Raw genomic sequence first — 18,609 nt, forward strand, 5'->3', positions numbered from 1 at the left:
AAATGTACACTTGGCATACGTGGACAGAACTATCTGCTGTCCCTGTACCCCATACCAGTCTTTCATCCCTTTCTGGGTAGTATACTTTGCACACCGTGGAGTAAGAGACAGTAATGATCGCATTATGGAAGTGCAGACATGCTTGCTTAGCGGTAGCATGTTTTTTGGTGTCGTGTTGGCCTTCCTCTCTGAAGTCTCTGCCTGTCTCTTCCTGTCGTTCCTCTCCAGAGCCAGCACTCTGTCCAACGCCGTGTCCTCGCTAGCCAACACAGGCATATCCTTCACCAAAGTGGATGAAAGGGAAAAACAGGCGGCTCTGGAGGAGGAGCAGGCTCGCTTGAAAGCTCTTAAGGTATCGTCTTTGTTTTTGAAGCCGCCGTCATTTCTGTCCAGATGAGTTATTTGCTCTTACCCCTCAGCACTGTTACTTGCTACCATAATGTTACGTGTCGCAGAGTAAAGATAACGTAGTTAATAAAGTGAAGTTAATTGTTTTAAGAAACTGTCAACCAATATGCAAGCAAGCACACCACAACATTCTTCTCACCTGCTACAGCAGCGCACATATAGGTGTAAGGATGATGCACCACACCATGCCCTGTCTTGTTTACTTTAGTTCTTTTGCTCTCTGCAAAAGGAACAGCGTCTCAAAGAACTCTCCAAGATGCCCCCCTCCTCCGCTACCACGGCTGCGTCTCCCGTGTCGACAGGAGGGAGCATCAACACCGCCCCTGCCATCGACCTCTTCTCAACACCCAGCTCCACAAACAGGCAAGGGCAGGGCCAGAGATGAACCCGTTCATTTCTCAAAGACTCTTTACATTCAAATGTGCCATTTAAGTGAAGTGCTCTACCAGTGAATAATATGTCGGGGGGTATTGATGTCTGTATAGCCACATCTCTTCCCCACCACATAAATTGTTAATATCATAGTTATCCACCTGCCTCCCATGACATGAGTTTGGATGATGTAGATAGGAATTTCACTCTTGTGCTGATCTCAAGAAAAGGTGTGTGGGTGTGTGTGTGTGTGTGTGGGGGGGGGGGGGGTGTTATATTATTGACAGGGAGGTGAGGGACTGTCTGTCTGTCTGCTTGTGAATGGTAGCTCATAATGTCTTTCTGATTCCTTTGATTCTTTCAGCACTTCAAAGATGCCGAGTGACCTCCTGGACCTGCAGCCAACATTTCAGCCAACGCTGCCTCTCTCCACAGGCTTGCCTGTAGCAAACACCTGGGGGGGTGAGTACTCTTCGGGGGGGGGGGGGGGGGGGGGGGTATTCCAGCAGCAGGGAGATGAGACGGACTCGGCACAACGGGCACTTTCTTCTGTAGTTAATTACAATAGTTGTTGACCACTTTAGAGTAGTGGTTGTTATTTATGCCTTCAACAAACCCGCTAATGTTAGCCGGGAAAACTTTGCGCTAAACAACTTGGACAAGCAATGACTTGTATGCAAGAGAAAATGATTCAGGCCTTTCTGGTAAGTTTAATCAAGGTCTTTTGGCCACTTGTTAGAAACGGGGGTTATCAGGACCACTGTAATGTGTGTGTAAAGTAAGCAAAGCTTGAGTTTAAATACTGTGATAAGACTTGCATGATTAGATAATGTACTTTGTAGGCTCAAGTGTGTTACACAACATATACAGTATTTTAAATGTTTGGGTAACCTTGTTTTAGGTAATGCTTTTCTTTGTCTTATTTATTTGTGGATGTTTTTAAATTGTTACAGAGAGTGGGGCAGTGACGCTAAGCTAGCATCCATTTATGAGCTGTGATCAACACTAATGGAATGAATTTAGCATTAGTCTCTGTAATCTGCCCAATCTAGTGCACTTAATTTTTTGTGAAAGTTTCAGTGATTCGAAGGATTCAGAACGGTGTGGGAACTGGAAATGCAGGTTGACTAGACTGTTTAGACACAACACATTTGTTATGTTCAGAACAAGCAAAACACAATATTTGGTATGTGTTTGAACAGGCCACAATAATAGGTTCCAGTGTATTTTTGTTTATTTATTGTTTATAACTGTCAACTTTCTGCCTTCTGGATAAGGCTCTTTTACTCCCACTCACACAACCAACATGGAAGTATTATATAAACTGGGCTTTTGTATGCAATACGTGGTCACAACATTCAAATTGTTGCCATGTGATTTTTGAATGCAAGGCTTGTTCCTTTCCGTGGACATCTGAGTGGTGATGACTGTACAGGGAGTCAGACGAGATGATTAATTTGTCAGTGAGATAAGATGATTCATTAGTGCTGTATGCATGATGTGTGTCTATGTGGTTACTGGATAACCAAAGTGGGTAATAGTTAATGGAGGTAGTGTGTCTATCCTTGAATTGTTTATAAAAGGTGTTGGCGGTGTGGATTAATGTTGAATTTTGAATACTATATATATAAAAAAGAGTTTGCAGTTATGAGCCCCTGCATTTTTTGTTCATTTATTTTTTCTTCAGACTTTGTTTCAGTTTCAATTCATGTGTATGTCTCTCACTCTCTCTGTGAATCTTCGTGCATATGCTGTTGTATTGTCATTTTCATGTATCTGTTACAGTCTGCATGCTCTGATTTGGTCTGCTCATCCCTCTAACATCTCTCTGTTCTTTCCTGTGTCTCTTTTCTTTGCCTGTGTAGATCCTTTCACTTCTTCTGACGCTGTCGATGACTCCATTCCAAACTTAAACCCTTTCCTTACAAACCCTGTTATCGATGCTCTTCATCTACCTGTTGTGTCTTCAGACGGTCTTAGTTTTTCTTCTAAGACACCCAGTCATGAAATGTTTGGTGGTAAACAGCTTTTTTCCCCCTATGTGATAGTGGTTACTTTTATAAGTTTGATCTTTTCGCTTTGGAAGCTACTACCACTCTACTGCAGTGCTTATCCTGCATGCGTTACTTTACCTTGGCTATGGTGTGGAGCATTAAGGCATCATAACTGCTGTGCCTTCTGTCTGGCCTGATGTTGGTCTGATATGCTGATGCTGTCTGTCGCCGATTTCATGAGAACTTCAAAGGGGCTCGTGTGAAAGTGCTTATTGGTGTTGAATTATCATGAACAGACCCACAAGTTGCCCTCTTGAGATCGAAATGACACATGGAGACCTACCAGATATAGCAAATACGTTAATGTATTTGAAGTGTGTGGGTGTGTGTGCGCTTGCATAGGTATTCTGTATTTGCTTGTATGAGTGTTCAAGAGACACTGCAACATGGCTTTGGTTTTCCCATCATGAGATGGGGTAATAGTCTGGATAGTGAGGGTCTGCCTCTGCTGTCGTGTGTGTGTGTGTGTGTGTGTGTGTGGGGGGGGGGGGGGGGGGGTCTGCGCTGTGCACTCCTTGGCCTGCTGGGTAGAGAGTGACTGACTGCTTGTGGAGATACTGTGAGTGAAGTGGGCATTCATCTATGCTTTCCGGCTTAAATTCTGACCTGCTGTCTGCTCATGTAGCGCATTTGTTTCTGTTTGCATATTAACCTCTTATACATTTGTGTTATTTTACTTTAAAGCATTTGATGCATAGGCAGTTTGTAGTTCTGTTAGAGTGATAAGAATACATTTTGTCATGATCTTTGAAATTTTGTTTCATTATTATTTTTTGTTGTTGTTGATTTTCTAGATTATTACAATCCCTTTAATGATTCAAGCTCTTCTGTTGCATCCAATCATGAAAGCACAGCTTCCATAGAGCCGTGTATCACAGGTACTATATTGCCACTGTCAGATGCCATGTTTTCTGAAACACAGGAAACATTGAGTGTGATCTGTGCCTAGGTTGACTGTTACAGTAGTTGCCATCTGTAAAAGGTACCTCTAGTACCAGCTGCTATAACAATTACATTTCAGTACTTTAAGTTTCAACTCCTGATTTTGTCATTTTCATTTTAAGTTTGAATTATTACCATTTTTGCCTTACAACAGTTATGATTTTATTTCTTCATTATATTATTATGTTGCTAAGTTTTTTTTTTTTAATCTTTGTCTGCTTTGATCTTGCTCTTGAGTCTTTTCCTTTCCATCTGTGAACGTCCCCCTCTGCTTGTCTCTCTTCTCTTTCTCTTTCTCTTTCTCTTCTTTCTTTCTCTCTCTCTTTCTCTTTGTGCTTCCCTGTCGGCCTGTCAGACTCCTTCTGTGGTCCAGCACCTTACCCTAACACTCCTCTCTTCCAATCTGAGCCCTCTGCTGTAGCAGGCCTATTTGGAGGTAGGTGTCCCATTCTCTCAGATCAGCTTGCCTGTTCCTCTACCCCCCCCCCCCCCCCCCCCAGTCTCCTGTCTGTCTGTCTGTCTGCCTGCCAGCTGTCCACTAACTCATTGTCTGCCATTGTCTGAAAAAGGGCAGGAACAGCAGGGTGCCTGACTGGGGCTCCCCACTTTATTGAGATCTTCAGTGAGGGCTTGTGCTTACGAGAGGCCTGTTTTTGTGTGTGTGGGGTTTTACACTCTTTCCTGACAGTAACAGGAAAGGCATGAGCGATCTTGCCTGTTCATAGCCAATATTGGTTTAGCCAACAACTCTGAGGAATTTTTAAAGTGTACTTTTTGTTTTTCTTTTTTTGAAAGGCATTACATTTTAACTATACTGCCAAGGAGGTAAAGCTTTAGTTGTATTGGGTGTTGTTAAACTTGTCCATCCTCAAGCTCCACAAACGAGGTTCTCTAAACATGACTAATTAATTCCCCCTTTCCCTGTTTCTTGCTCCAAGGGTTCTCAGCATCTCCTGCCCCTCAACCACAGACCTCAAGAGGCCTTAACGTTGACTTTGACTCTGTGTTTGGCAATCAGTCAACCTCCGCTAACGGCGCCGACGCTGCTGGTAAGGACCCGTTTCCTGTAGCCCACCGCAACTGACTTGACCGTGTGTCTCTGCACTCTTTCCCTGCTGCACATTCCATCTGTACCGCTCGGAGACCGAATGCTGTGGGCCTTTTATTGCCTGGACAGAGCTGGCAGTCCCCTGCTCCCGGGATGTGGTGCTGATGGTGCTTTGGCTGGTGGTTTAGCGGCGCTTCTCGGGCCCCAGTCATTGTGATGATGGATGTAATTGGGTTAATGTTTTGCTTGTGTCTGACTTTGTTTACATAACTTCTTTTTGTTTGTAGAGATGCAGTCTCAAAACCCGCTCACAGATACGGCTGTGGTAGCTTCATCATGTAAGCCGTCCTGCCAGTTTGTGTGACAAGAGATTGAGATCATTAATGTGTCTGGGCTTTTATTTGGGCTCTCCTCTCTCTTTTCAGTCTACTCTGTTAACTGGCACACAGCCCCATCTAGCCCAGCTGATTACATCACAGCGACTTTTAGCTCTGAACACCAGTCACTGTAACACAACCTCACTTACGCACTACACAGGCCACACAGACTACAAGCTAATGCACGCTTTTTCAAGTAACCCAGGACTAGCGTTTTGCACCACCCTCTGTGAATTTTTGAATGGTGAATTGTATAAGCTGATGACGGTTTATATTTCATTTGTAAGGCACCTCACTCATAATCATGTCTTTTCTTTCCTTCCATCTTGGTAACTGTGTGTGGGCCTTGGCTTTGCATGGCATGCATGACCGGGTGAGTTGACTCGGTACTCCTTGACACGTTAATGGTTTTGGTTCTCTGTATTTTTTTGTTTTTGTTTCTCTGTGTACAAGATTGTGACGTCTTCCAGCTGGCATTAAACATCGTTCTGTCCTCTCGTCTGTGGTGTTCTGTCCTCCTCCCTATCCTTTACGTGGTACCTTTCCTTTAAGATGATGTCTTAGGCGGAATCCTGAAACCCACAGTAGCCCTCTCCAACCAGGGACTGATGACCCTCAGCGCTCAGCAGCCTGGCAAACTGGTGTCGGATGACTTGGACTCTTCCTTGGCCAACCTCGTGGGCAGTACGTATCACACCTCGCACAGTAGAGCCCTCTTGGTACGGAGGCTTACAGGCACCTCGGAAAGCTTTTCAAGCATGCTCTGTGCTATTATGGGTGTTGCCAGTGTGTTCTTGTGATGGCTAAGATATATCATATTTGATAATTGGAGTCACTTAGATGCCCATTTGTCACATGCAGAGTTTCTGTGGCTGTCTCATGCTAGTCAATATGTTTACAAATTGAGAACAGGCCGAGGGATTGACAATATCCACTGTTGGTTTTAAGTATATTGAATTCATAGAAACATGCATGAAAATGTTCTTTTTTTGGTCTTTCAGATCTTGGAATTGGCAATGGAACAGCAAAAAAGTAAGTGCAATGTCGAGATCATAATGGTTTGTTTGACCCAGTCGTGCAAGTGTGTGTCTGTTACTACTAAATCTCCCGCCATGTCTTTCCAGTGACCTTCACTGGAGTCAGCCTGGGGAGAAGAAGCTAACAGGTGGAACAAACTGGCAACCAAAGACTGCCCCTACAACCACGTGGAACCCTGCCACCATGGTGAGTTCCGCTGTAGACCAGGCCACGGCATGACGCAAAGACGAGCTGTTTCTTGAAGTGAGCAGGACTTGATGGAAATAACCCGACTCTTCTTTGTGTGTGTATTTTTGACCACTTCATCCTTCTGGAATGCGGTGGATATGGTAGAGTAGTTGGTCTTGTTTGTGTTCCTCTCACTGTTTTGAAGTGCTGTTTGTGTCAAATGAACCTGCCAGTTGAGTTCTCTGATTGTTTATTTTCTAACCATGTCTTGCACTGTGTAATTCAATTCATCGTCGGGGAAAAATACAGAACGGCATGCATTTCCTACAATACGTAAGTCCCAACAGTTGAAGCTCTTGTTGCTTCTGAAAAAGCATGTACTTGATTAACCTCACGGCTTCCACTCCGGTCACTGTCCATACTGTATGCGCGTGAGATTGTATGTGTCTGCTGCACATGCGCATCGGTACAGAGTCACACCGGTCTTTTGCCAAGTCACACACGCTGGGCCCAATCAGACCTGCTAACCCCCCCAGTGGGCTGCCACGGCATGAAGCAAGCAGGCAGACAGACAGACAGCCAGCCAGACAGACACGCTGCCTCCTGCCCTACTCTCTTCTTCCCTACGCTCTTACTGCAGCAGTCTTTCTCTGCTTCTTCAGTGGCTCCTGCTGACGAGAGAGAGAGAGAGCTTGATGTTGTTAAGTCCACGTCCATTAAGGCTTTGAGGAAAGCCATTGTTTCTAAAGAGACTGCCAAGTGGTGTTGAATGTTTTCTCATCTTGAGGGAGGCCTTTGCAGACTTGAGTTGTGTGCAACGGAAACTATCTGCAAACATGAGTATTGATTCATGAATCAATATAGGATGGTCGACTCAGCATGGATCAAGTTATGTAGAAGAGAGAAGTAGGGAAAGTATGCAAGTTGAAAGTTTATTCAACACAATATCTAACTTCTACCGGTACTGATTGATAGTACATTTGAAAAGGACAGGTACGGAACTTTTAGATTTCAAGATTTTTATTCATTTCATATTCAAACGTGTTTTCTAAAGTCCAGTTGATATTAATAACAGAGAAAATATTTTTCACCTTTTTAAGTGTCTGAGCTATAAAGTTTATTTCGTAAATCAATAGAAAGCATTTGCTGTATGAATTTGTGGTGGATGGTTGTACTCTCGGAACCATTGACATTTTTAACTTCCTAGTTCTATGGTTTACATATCTGCTGTAGCTGGGTATTCCATGGTCACTTTACATTTATGCCCCCATGGTTTCATAAGCTAGTCCTACTTCATCTACATCTTCCTTTAAATGGCCTATTGTTTTCAGATATCTGCAGTCTATCTCAACGTATTGCGTTTTCACCCCCTCTCTTTTGGCTGACATGAGCCAAGCATTTGTGTTGGTTTATGTCTATGCTATTGTCAGCTCAGAATGAAGTGGTGTTCTAAAGGTACCTCGATCTTCTACCGGTGAAATCCGCATCATTTAGGGGATTGGGAGTATAACCTATAGTTCCCACCTAATTAATACATTTAGATTAATTGTAATTAATCTGTGCTGGTGGCAAGGGCACATATTACAAAAAGTCCCTCTTTTCAACCATATGTTTCTTCATTTCCACATTTGGTTAATTTTACAAGGCAAGAACAGAAGATGTCTGTCCTATAATGTTTTCACTGCAATGCAAAATCCGGAATGTCAAACAGAAGTGTTTGTCACAAGGGCCGACCTCACTGGGGAGTCTAAGCTCCTCCACAAAAGAACCCCCCCCCCCCCAATCCCAATCTCAGCAGAGCCCCCTGCACCTGCCAATGACGGCTCTGTCTTTGAGGCCTGTCCCTCACACACGCTAGGCCTTCCTCTCTTAACCCCACTGTCCCTCAGTTGCTTGATACAGAGCAGCTTTTCCTCCTACCGTATGACTAATTTCCAACAGGCACACTTAATGTTTCCCAGACGTGCACTCGCTCTTTGCCGGCAATGAGACTAAGTGCTAGCGTTATTAGAAAATGGCCTCCTCCTTGAGTTGAGTAAAATGAACAAAGGCAACTTTTGTGCAGGTGGCGTGCATGAAGGCTAAAGGTGGAAACTAACAAGTACAGGGCAGACAAGTATTTTTATGCATGGAAATCCTGACTATATGAAAGTGTGCAAATGATTTTCTGTATAACCTGATCAGTACTTGACATTAATCTCTCTCTCTCTCTCTCTCTCTCTCTCTCTCTCTCTGGTTTTGTGAAAAGTTCTCATTTTGGTCTCTGTTGTCTTAGGCACCATCTGTCATGGCCTTCCCTGCAACGACGCCCACAGGAATGATGGCATATGGAATGGTAAGAAAGGAGAGATTGTTTTCTTAAAATACCACACCAGCCACTGCTTTTGCCAAGTGCTCAACGGGATTTTGGTTTGTTTAGCCTGAAACGGCATCTCACGGCGGCAGTGTTGTAACGTGACGGTGACCGTGCTGAACTGATTCCCTTGTCTCGTGCTAATCACTCCACCCCCCTCTCCCTTGCCATTCAGTGTGAGCTCCCTTGTCAGAGACAAAAAAAAAACATGCTGATGAGTTTTTGAAGGACTTCAGAGCCTCTCGAATATTGCTCATGCCAGGGTTTTATGTTTATAGAGTCCAGTCCACCTTGCTGGCATCACATGAGCAGTAGTGTGTGTGTGTTTGTTCACAATCACATGAAGTCACTCACAATCCCAGGAAGTCACTAGTCACGTTGGCTGGAATGTGCACACCATCGTTTGTTTGTTTTTTGTGTGAGCCAGTCGCGGTTCAGAAAGGTGAAGAGACGATTGCATACTGTAGCTTCAGAGGCCTGCAGAAGAATCGTTTACGCAATGTCTGCGAGTCTGCACCCCCCCCCCCCCCCCTTCCCACTCACCTGACTCATCCTTCCAACAACCTCTGTGCTAGTGCGTTTGGAGCTCTCCAAAATGTGTTCTTTTAATGGCAGTGTACATTTTTATGTAAATGGTGCGGCCTCTGAAAGTGGTGACTCAAGGAGGGTGATTACTGAGTTTGATTGCCTTCTCGCCGTCTCTTCTACATCTTTTGACACACAAGTTCATGCAACAGTGACTTCATCACATGGGCGCTATTTTTGAGCTGTAGTTAACAAGTAACAGCAGTCAGATCAGGGGAAGACAATTGGGTTTTGTTCTGTTCAAATTCCACGCCACTCCAACACAGTTGTTATGTCTGTTGCGCTTTCCCATACAAATAGGTAACTGTGATTTCTGTTGACTAGAGCAGTGCCCGTATAAACAATGTTTTCCAAGAAACTTGCCAAATGACGACGACGTTGATGCAGTATCATATTAGATTGTGATGATGTAGAATCAAGCCCGTGCAGTTAGTAGAGCTTTTTACTGTCTTTTGCAAAGTAAAAAAAGTGAAGGGGAAAGGCGTTTGAGTTGCAGCTAATGGCAATATTAGACACATTACATACCTGTGCGTTTTTGCTGTTGTTGGGAAATGATAGCCTAAAGCTAACTGTGGCCTATAAGATGACCATGGCTATAGATAGATAGATAGATAGATAGATAGATAGATTATCCACATCGGATAAATCGGGTTATTATAACGTATGATGTATGTATAATTTGGTGTATTTCAGATACATATTCCATACATTTTTATATTCACGTTCAAAGAAATATTCCATAAATAACATCTGTATGTCTGCAATCCGTGTGTGTAAGAGAGTATTGTGTTTTCTCTCCAGCCCCCTCAAATGAACTCCGTGGCAATGATGACTCAGCCCACCATGATGTACACCCAGCCGGTCATGAGGCCGGCCAACCCTTTTGGCCCAGTCTCAGGCGCACAGGTAGGTGGCGGGCCAGAGAGGGCTCCACACATGGGACTGAGACGGCACCAGGGCTGTCCCATCAAACCCAGACAGCTTCGCTTGGACACGACCCAGTTTGCTGTAGCCAGTCATGTGGGGCAATTCATTGAGATCTCTTTTTTTTGTAGCCTTGTCAGCAGTTTTACGCCAAAATTCAATTATTGTTTTAGGGCATTATTGAGAAAATCATTTGGCCTATATGTCCTGATTTTCTTTTTTAATACATAAGCATTCCACATTTCATTGGATTTTTTTTTTTCCCTCGACAAATGACAGATGGAATTCTATGCCCATGAGCAATAGCAATTCTGGCATACTAAACCTCTATTCAGAATAAGCTGAGTAAATCGCCATTCACCCTTACCTATCATTGCAGCTATGTTCTGAATATGATGGTTGTGATTTTGGGCTTTTTTATTCTTTTTGTTATTTTTTTTGGAAGGATAAGTATTCTTTGTCTCCCAAGTCACACATTGCAAGGAATACTTATCCTGACTTTCCACCCTCTCATGTGCTCTATATGTCGGTGCTCGGAGTGGTGCCACTCTAGAACGCCCCGGGCCTTATTTTGAAGGTGCCAGCATAGCGCTTTGGGGAACATTAATGCCATGCTGTCACCCTCAAAATGGCGCCTCTCCTGCAGAAAGCACCACAGGCTCTCCTTGGCAGTTGTCTGCAGCACGTCTCGCGTGCTCCCAGGCCCGCTGCTTCTTTCCGTAGACGGAGCCTCTTCTCCTGGACCTCTCTGTCTGACAATTTCCCCCATTTTCACCCTCTTAGTCCTTGTTTTTTCCCCCTTTCCTGTAGTGTGTGGTGGTGGTGGTGGTGTTTCTCCTCCCTGGCTGTTCCTGGCTCCCCTCACTCTCTCTCATTCTCTCTGAATTAGCACTCGGCCGCCTCTAGTCCTTCCAGTCAGAGTCCCCTCAGAGCTCCAGGACAGGACCCCTTTGCACAGCTCTCTCTCAAGGATTTCTTGTAGAGGCATCTTTAGGTACAGCATGTTCTGTCTGTGTTTCTATCAGTGTGCGCACGGGTGCTGCATGATCCCGTGACGGCCGCCTTAGGCTCGGCTCGTCACGGCGCCCTCTTCCTCTTCCTCCTTCTCCTTCTCCTCAGAATTTCCCTGGTTCTGAAGCTTAAGCCATCAAACCTCATTCATCTCCTCATTGATTTCACCTCCTATGAGGTCATCCCCTGTTGCCAGTGCTATTTCGTTATGATGAGGGCAAGTCCCACCTGATTAATCCATTCATGTGTGGCCATGAATATGCTGTTTTGCATACACCGACACACGAGGCTTGAACAAGTGTGGTAGTTTGGAGAGTCGGGCGCTTATGAGTTCACTTTTTAAACTATAGCTCCTAGCATGAGTTCTATGTCTAATAAGAAACGTTCAGATTGCCATGCACCTCTAGTACCGGAACAAGAAAGAAGAATTGAGGAGTAGTATAATACCTTTAGGAAACCAATGTTGAAGATGCATGAGGACTGTTACACAAGACATGGACAATCAACCTTTTGCAGTTTCTTAATCCATAGATTAACCTTTGTCATTGTTTCAATTGTGATGTGATTTCCATCAGTCAAGAAATATTGCTATGGCTAAACAATAGAACTGGTTAGTGCTTCAGGCAAATATCTCTGGACTTGTAGACTTATTGAGGTAGCAAAAATAAAATATTCATTTCAGGGACTGTCAGTGCCCCCTTTTAAAATAGCTTTATTTTTATTGTCAGCAGTGATAAATAAAACTTGATCTGTTCCATCATCGTACTTTTTAAGATGTTAATTTGGGTCATTTTATTGGGAAAAAATGGAACTTCAATAAGGATCTAGATACTCGGAGAAGTCGATTTCTATTTAATGAAACATTCTCATTATCTCTCTCTTACAGATGCAGTTCATGTAAAACTTGGAGTCTGAAGAATCTTGACCGCAGCAAATCTTGAAAACCTTTAAACCCAACTTTAGTTTTATGTTTGATTCTCCCCTGAGAATATCATTTTCAACAACAACAAAAAAAAGCTTTTGAAGGAATCAAATATGGGAATGGTGGGGGGTGGGGGGGGTCATTATTTGACAAGCGTCGGATGAAAATGGCGCCCGTTTTGTAATTTGTCTAACAAAGTAACAGTGTGCAATGCTGTTGTTATCCACCCATAGGAATCATCATCCTGTTTGCCATCTGTAAAGATTCCCATGCCCATTGAGAGGTAACGGGTTGTTTAGTAATGCATCAAAAAAAAAAGAAAAAAAAGTTGGTTGCCACACATGCAGCTTGATGTTTTTTGGGGGAGGGGGGGATTAAATGGGGTTTACTTGGGATGAGTTATGTGTTCATTTGATCATCAATCATGCATTACTTAATTTAACCACCATCAATTAGACAAAGCTAACTTCTGTTTATACTATGATTTCTATTCTATTTTTATTTTTTTATGTTTTATGTTTGCAGTAGACATTCCTTGTGTTTTGTTTATTTATTTATGATTACCCATTGAGGACATGAAAGGAAAAAAAATACTTTATTGAACTCTTCCTTGTGGGAGGTATTAAGGAATATACGTACATGGGTATGATTGATTGTATAATTGGATTTTAAGAGTGACTGAGTAAAAGAAAAAAAATAATATAAAATGAAAACACCTGTAAAGACAAATCGAGCACTAAATATTCTCAACCATTCTCATGTCTAGTGCAATTCTTTGTAGCTCAGAAACTCACGGCCCTGTGTTTGTAAGGGAACTAGGGGAGTATACAATTAATTAATTCACATAGTCAATTCTGTGCCTAGGGTTTTTTTGCAAGGGAACATTTATCAGAACAGCAAAGCACTACATTTGTGATTCAGCCGCGTTGCATTGGAGAGGATCTGTATTGCTTTATCGCTTGGCATGTCATTATTTTACATTTTACAGTTCTATGGCTGCCTTTCCAACCTGAATGTGTGAGAGTCACCTTCATGCTCTGTCCATCTGTGTTACGGCAGCACTAAGGGAATCCTTCACTGAGGGAGATGAGTGTGTAGTTTTAAGATGTTGGTAACACAAGGGGGTTGGGGTCAGTAGTGTCTTTATAAGAAAAAAAATAGTTGTAGGTTCAGGGTGAAGTGAAGCACTGTTGATCGGTGCTTGATGTATATAAAATCGACCCTGTCTTGTTTCGGGGAGGTGGGGGGGATAATGTGAAGGATGGTCAGAATATGGAGGTCATTCTATTCATTGATTAGCACATTTGCTACCGTGTCCCTGCAGATTCTATTTTTGGTTATATATTAAAAATGTATGTAAGCAAAATTTGGTTGATTTTCAAATAAAGCGCAGCTTCCACGACGACCGTGTGTGCATTGCATTCATTTGTGTATCAGCATTCAAAACTAGTTACAAAAACAGTGTATAGTTTACGAAGCGCTTAGAAATAGTTAATGGTATAAATGTAATCCCTTGCAGATGTTTATTATACATAGCTATGTTTAAAGTCATGTGTAGACATACTTCTCAATAATTTCACCAGTTAAGTGAGAACTCCTAAAATGTGTGGGGTTTTGTAACATATGTTTAAAAGGCCTTTTCATTTGTGCAGTAGCTAGCGAGCCCGAAACTATTGGAACCTGTTCCGGATGATGTGAACAGTGACTGGCCAGTCGTCGCCGCCCGAGCAGTGGGTATCAGGCGAGGCTGTGTGCAGGGGCATGGTCTGGCCCACCACACTCAGCAGTTTCTGTTCCAGAGAGCCCAGGTGCATGGTCTCCTACACCACACAGGGAGGGGAGGGGAGGGAGGGGGACAGAGGGATAGCTTGTTGGTTACACACAGGGAGAACTTCCTGTCTGGCCATAGATCAGGCTCCTGCAACAAGGGTAGAGATTGTTTCTTTAAGATGTCCGTGTCATCTATATTCCAGGCAAGGCCAAGGGGAACTCATGGTAGGACACATCCAACGACTGAGCTTTCCAGTCATCTTAAATTGACTGCGAAAATCACAATGTCTAAATCTGTTCATGCCTAAGAAAACTTCTATATACAATCTTACATCTTTATTCGTGGATGAATGAGGCTGGGGAATACATGCAAGTGTGCAACTTCCTAGAGTTAAAGGCAGCTGTTCTGAAACCCACTGGCTAATTTCTAGTATCAGCACTTTAGCAGTTGTGTACTTTTTGTAAAGCAACCTCAGGACCTAGATGTGCAACACATTCTCTATACTAAAAGTGTTGACACACATCTTACTTTCAAGTGTATCTGACCGCCATACAGCAGTGGCCTGAGGTCCTGTGGCCAGCCCTCTTCAGACACGGCTGCAGGGGAGCCGCCACTGCACCCGCGGTCACCGATCTCCGCCTGGGTCACCACGCCGTCCACTGCTGCCTGGACGACAGCCATGTGGCCACGGACCTGCACTGCTGGATGGGAAGTGGGAGGGAATCGGAATCAGAAATTTGGCAACATCTGTTGGGAAATTTAGGTGATGAACCCAATTCAATGACCCCTTCCCAAAAAACGTAGGCATCTTACAACTAACGCCACACGCGAACCCAAACAAAGCAAGTCCATATAAGGAGAGAGCTGCTGCCATTGTTCCTTTAAAAATCTGTTGTGTCCAGACATTGTGGTGTCTGAGAGGGAAATGAGGGTGCCATGCTGCCAAACAATCCTGAGAGGATATGAGTCAGTGGCTTCCTCCGCCATTAACTGATAGGCATCGGGGGGCCTTTCCTGTCGGGTGCACAGGGTCTGATCATGAGACGCAGGCTCCTCATCTTTAGCTCCCTGACCCCTCTTGAACTGAACACGGAACAAATATGAGCTGGATCTAAATGACACCCAAATGACCGTGTGTGTACTCGCCTGAAGCCCTTATGGTAGTGAGATCAAAGACCTGACCATTTATAATTCATAGAGTCAGCATTCATAAGGATAAGCTAGCAGGAAATCAGTGCACACACACTGTTAATCACATTACACACTACTTCACAACATCTTAATGTTTGCAGCTGTGTGTCATACATCATGGTCTTGCCAGACAGCGCATGTGTGCACTAAAATGTCTGAAGTTTCCTGCATTTCTGCAGATGTATTGGGCCAATTCATCAGTGCTCATCAATGTAGCTGTATTAGATAGCTCTCTAGTACCCCCTTGTGGCTGGGACAAAAACCACGCATACTTTTTTCAGTGGCATTTAGGCTATCTCAATACCTTAACTGATATTCAAAACAATAATAAAAAAAAAAGGCCCAAAAAATAACATTAATAAAAAAGAAAAATGTAAAAGAAAAACAGAAAAAGATTATAAATATGCTTCACCTGTTGAGTCCTTTTTCATAAAGGTATCCTCAAGTGTGAAAGAATCACTTGGTCCAAGTCCAGCTGCTTGAGTGAGAAACACATTCCTACAAGCAGAGTCACATTAACGCCTTTTTTAGTTTCTCTTAAAGCACTCTGAGTTCGTGCTACTGTGAGTGATGACAGATTACCTGGATATCTGTAGGTCCTCCAAGCGCTGTGTAAACAGGTCACTTGTGAGCTTCAAGTTCTCTTCTTCTAGCTTCTGTACAGCTTCTTCCATAATGGAAACTTCCATTTTGTATACAGCGACCTGTTGGGGGAAACTGTGGCTAAGATCCTCGATTTCTCAACAGAGGTGGAGAAACAGCCCCGGGAAAGAGCATAAATGGATTCTTGTACCTCTTTCTTAAGCCATCCATTCTCTTTGATCTCCTGACGAGTGTTCTTGTCGAGAAGCTTGATTGCTCTCTGGAAAATAATGTCACTGATCAAGGCTATATCAAGTGTATCGTTATTGTTTGTATTCTACATGCAGGCAAATTGTTACCTCTGAGGCAAGCTGTTTTTTGTCATCCATCAACTGAACTTTTTTCTTATCAATTTCATTGAATGTCACTTCTAAGGATCGATTAATATTTTCTGCAAAATAAATAATAATCTACTTTCAATCAGTGAGTTTACTGAGCCAATACTATTTCCTCTTAAAACAACAATAGAAAACCAAGAACATTCACCTGCCATCTCCTCAAAGTTCTTTTGTAATCCAGCAAGTTCCTCCTTTAGGTGATCAGTCCGCTCTTTATCTTTGTGTCTGCCCACATGTTTATACTGCAGCCATATTTCCCTCTCGGCTTGCAATGCCACCACCTGCTCCACAAGACACTTCAGGCCCTGGTTTAATTCTCTCTCAAACAAACACAACAGCTTATCTCCACAAATGCCTCAATAAACCTTCACATTTACAGCATTTTACACTTTACATTTGTTTTAAAAAAAACACATGAACTATTAGCCAGGTTATTGTGGGGATTTGGATAATATCCAGCACACACAGGTCCCTCCCAGATGTTTACAGTTTTTCTCTGTCCCTTTGGTCCATTTCTCAAATCATCTTGAATGTTTGCACAACAGTACGTTTTTAGAACTTTTACAACTTGCTCAAAATGTGTTTATGCCTCAGAACATAACTAGTGCCATCAGAGAGGGTTAAAGAGGATCTTTGGTGCCATTGACCAGTAGGCTACTATTAGGATGTTTTTGCGCAATTGTTCCAACGTTTTTTTTGCGCCATTGGATCCAACGTTTTTATATCTTTTACGAATCGCAACTGCAAAAGTGTAGCTTGGCAAGCCTAGATTTCTAGGCTAGCAAAAGTGTGTAACTTGCTCAAAATGTGTATGTCTCAAAACATAACTTTATATCTTCGGAATGTCCATTCTCATTTGAGAAATACACCAGAGCAATTGAGATTAACTGCAATATTGGAAGGACTCGATGCAGTTAACTAGTAATGGAGCTTAGGCCTACAACAGCTACATGGTCTCGCAGTTATGCTCTAACATCCATGTAGACCAGCCTACCTGCAAGCTCCTTTTCTTTATTGCGACTCAACTCCAGGTTCTGATGGAGAGCATCCTCAACCTGTTCCTTGTTCACCTCGCCTCTCTGTTCGAGCTTCCGCTCCTGCTCTTTGGCTTGTTTACGCAGCACTGTGATGTGGCCCTTTTGCTCCTCTCGCAACTGGTCCCTCTTTGAAAGAAGCAAATGTAGACAGATGCGTTTGATGTGCATTTGTGACTTAGAATGCATTATAATGAGTCTCGATCAGACTACTTTTAAAACCAGTTGGTTTCCTACCAGTTCGAGAAGTTTTTGTTTTTCGCTCTCAAGCTGTGCGACATCCTCCTTGAATTCCTCAATTTCCTTTCTTTTCACTTGAATTCTAAGCATTAAAATAAAGTAAGCATCAAATTAGTCTACATCGATTCACAATTGTTTGACTGGTTAAATGAAAAAAAAATGCTTACTGGAAATCTATAAAAGATTCTGCAAGTGAGGCATCTTCGTCGCTGGTTTTCTTTCCCATAGTTCGTCCAATGTCAGCGTTAACCACTAATGGGCGTGAAAGTGACGCCCTATTAAGCTCGAGACCACAAAAAAATGTCAGCACATTATGTCAGATCAAATCATATCAGATCTCCAAGTGAATGCCCGGTGCGCATTTGTGATTGTTTTCCTTGTGTCTGGAAGAAACGCCTGTGAGGAAAACAAATCCTGTCACCATAGTAACCCACTCACTTCCGACTGTAATGGCTTATGTTAAAATAGGATTCGCTTTGACAAAGTAGGCTGAATGTGATATTCATAACAACAACAAAAACATCTTGGAGAATGCATCCACAGACTTCGCAAGTTGAGTGCGCACAGATATATCCGAGTGAGATATAACAAGCCTATATCTGGTGAAGGTGTAAGAGACATATCCTTCACAGAGAGGCTAGCCTACTGTTCGCCTAAAATGCGTAAAGTGTAGGCCTAGGCTATATTAGTTTTCTACATGAGAAAGTACAGGCCAATGTCGTCTCGTCACCAAACGAGACCTGTTCTAGCCTAGGCCTACACTGTCGCTAGAGGGAGCGCCACGACAGGCCCTCATCTGTGACATTTGGACACCCCGCTCTGAAGCTGTCTGGATATGAGGATATCACTGTGTTCAGAGCGTTCAGAGTCAGACTAGTGTTGCTGTGCCTGTCCCTTTTCATCGTGGCTGGGGGCATAATATGTGAACTACTTCCGTAGCCTATTTTCAATACCTGAACGCAAGAACGTGCCACATGTTTTTTTATTTTTTTTTTATTTGCTCAAATAAATATGAACACAATTTATTTAGCTTAGGCTGCCTACTTACCATTAGTGGCTTAATGTCCTTGTTTGTGGTCAAAGCCACACTTTTGACATAGCCTACTACGCCTAGACATGGCCTAATAGCCTATTAAATGCGCACGAGACAACTATTCTTAAGTGCAGAAATATTTAAAAGCGAAGTAGGCT

The 18,609-nt window shown here is 43.1% G+C and overlaps 2 protein-coding genes across 26 annotated transcripts in view; one reads left to right on the forward strand and one right to left on the reverse strand.

Annotated features, from left to right (window-relative positions):
- Positions 1-13,604, forward strand: part of picalma (phosphatidylinositol binding clathrin assembly protein a) — a 26,925-nt gene extending 13,321 nt beyond the window's left edge. For 2 of the 24 annotated variants that reach the window (XM_062536654.1, XM_062536653.1), the window contains exons 11-26: positions 229-352; positions 638-771; positions 1,145-1,242; positions 2,646-2,798; positions 3,629-3,712; positions 4,132-4,212; positions 4,715-4,825; positions 5,112-5,162; positions 5,754-5,885; positions 6,203-6,233; positions 6,326-6,425; positions 6,717-6,740; positions 8,683-8,742; positions 10,147-10,251; positions 11,159-11,263; positions 12,167-13,604. In XM_062536654.1, the coding sequence (XP_062392638.1) occupies positions 229-352; positions 638-771; positions 1,145-1,242; positions 2,646-2,798; positions 3,629-3,712; positions 4,132-4,212; positions 4,715-4,825; positions 5,112-5,162; positions 5,754-5,885; positions 6,203-6,233; positions 6,326-6,425; positions 6,717-6,740; positions 8,683-8,742; positions 10,147-10,251; positions 11,159-11,251 (1,381 nt within the window). In that variant the 3' untranslated portion in view covers positions 11,252-11,263; positions 12,167-13,604. The remainder of the gene's footprint in view (positions 1-228; positions 353-637; positions 772-1,144; positions 1,243-2,645; positions 2,799-3,628; positions 3,713-4,131; positions 4,213-4,714; positions 4,826-5,111; positions 5,163-5,753; positions 5,886-6,202; positions 6,234-6,325; positions 6,426-6,716; positions 6,741-8,682; positions 8,743-10,146; positions 10,252-11,158; positions 11,264-12,166) is intronic. The other 22 variants (XM_062536656.1, XM_062536658.1, XM_062536655.1 and 19 more) reach the window with 22 other exon arrangements.
- On the reverse strand, positions 13,410-18,550 carry ccdc83 (coiled-coil domain containing 83). 2 transcript variants are annotated; one of them, XM_062536677.1, is made up of 11 exons: positions 18,467-18,550; positions 17,586-17,670; positions 17,416-17,500; positions 17,139-17,307; positions 16,293-16,460; positions 16,106-16,197; positions 15,958-16,026; positions 15,747-15,868; positions 15,577-15,662; positions 14,502-14,674; positions 13,410-14,022 (listed from the first exon to the last, which is right to left on the reverse strand). In XM_062536677.1, the coding sequence occupies exons 2-11, from the start codon at positions 17,642-17,644 to the stop codon at positions 13,873-13,875; spliced, it is 1,173 nt and encodes a 390-aa protein (XP_062392661.1). In that variant the 5' UTR covers positions 17,645-17,670; positions 18,467-18,550; the 3' UTR covers positions 13,410-13,872. The 2 variants fall into 2 exon arrangements, with proteins under 2 accessions (XP_062392661.1, XP_062392662.1); XM_062536678.1 differs by lacking the exon at positions 18,467-18,550 and having other exon boundaries at positions 14,502-14,671; positions 17,586-17,900.
- Between the last annotated feature and the right edge of the window lie 59 nt (positions 18,551-18,609).

The sequence above is a fragment of the Sardina pilchardus genome, chromosome 5, assembly GCF_963854185.1.
Source record: "Sardina pilchardus chromosome 5, fSarPil1.1, whole genome shotgun sequence".
In the NCBI taxonomy this organism is placed as follows: domain Eukaryota; kingdom Metazoa; phylum Chordata; class Actinopteri; order Clupeiformes; family Clupeidae; genus Sardina; species Sardina pilchardus.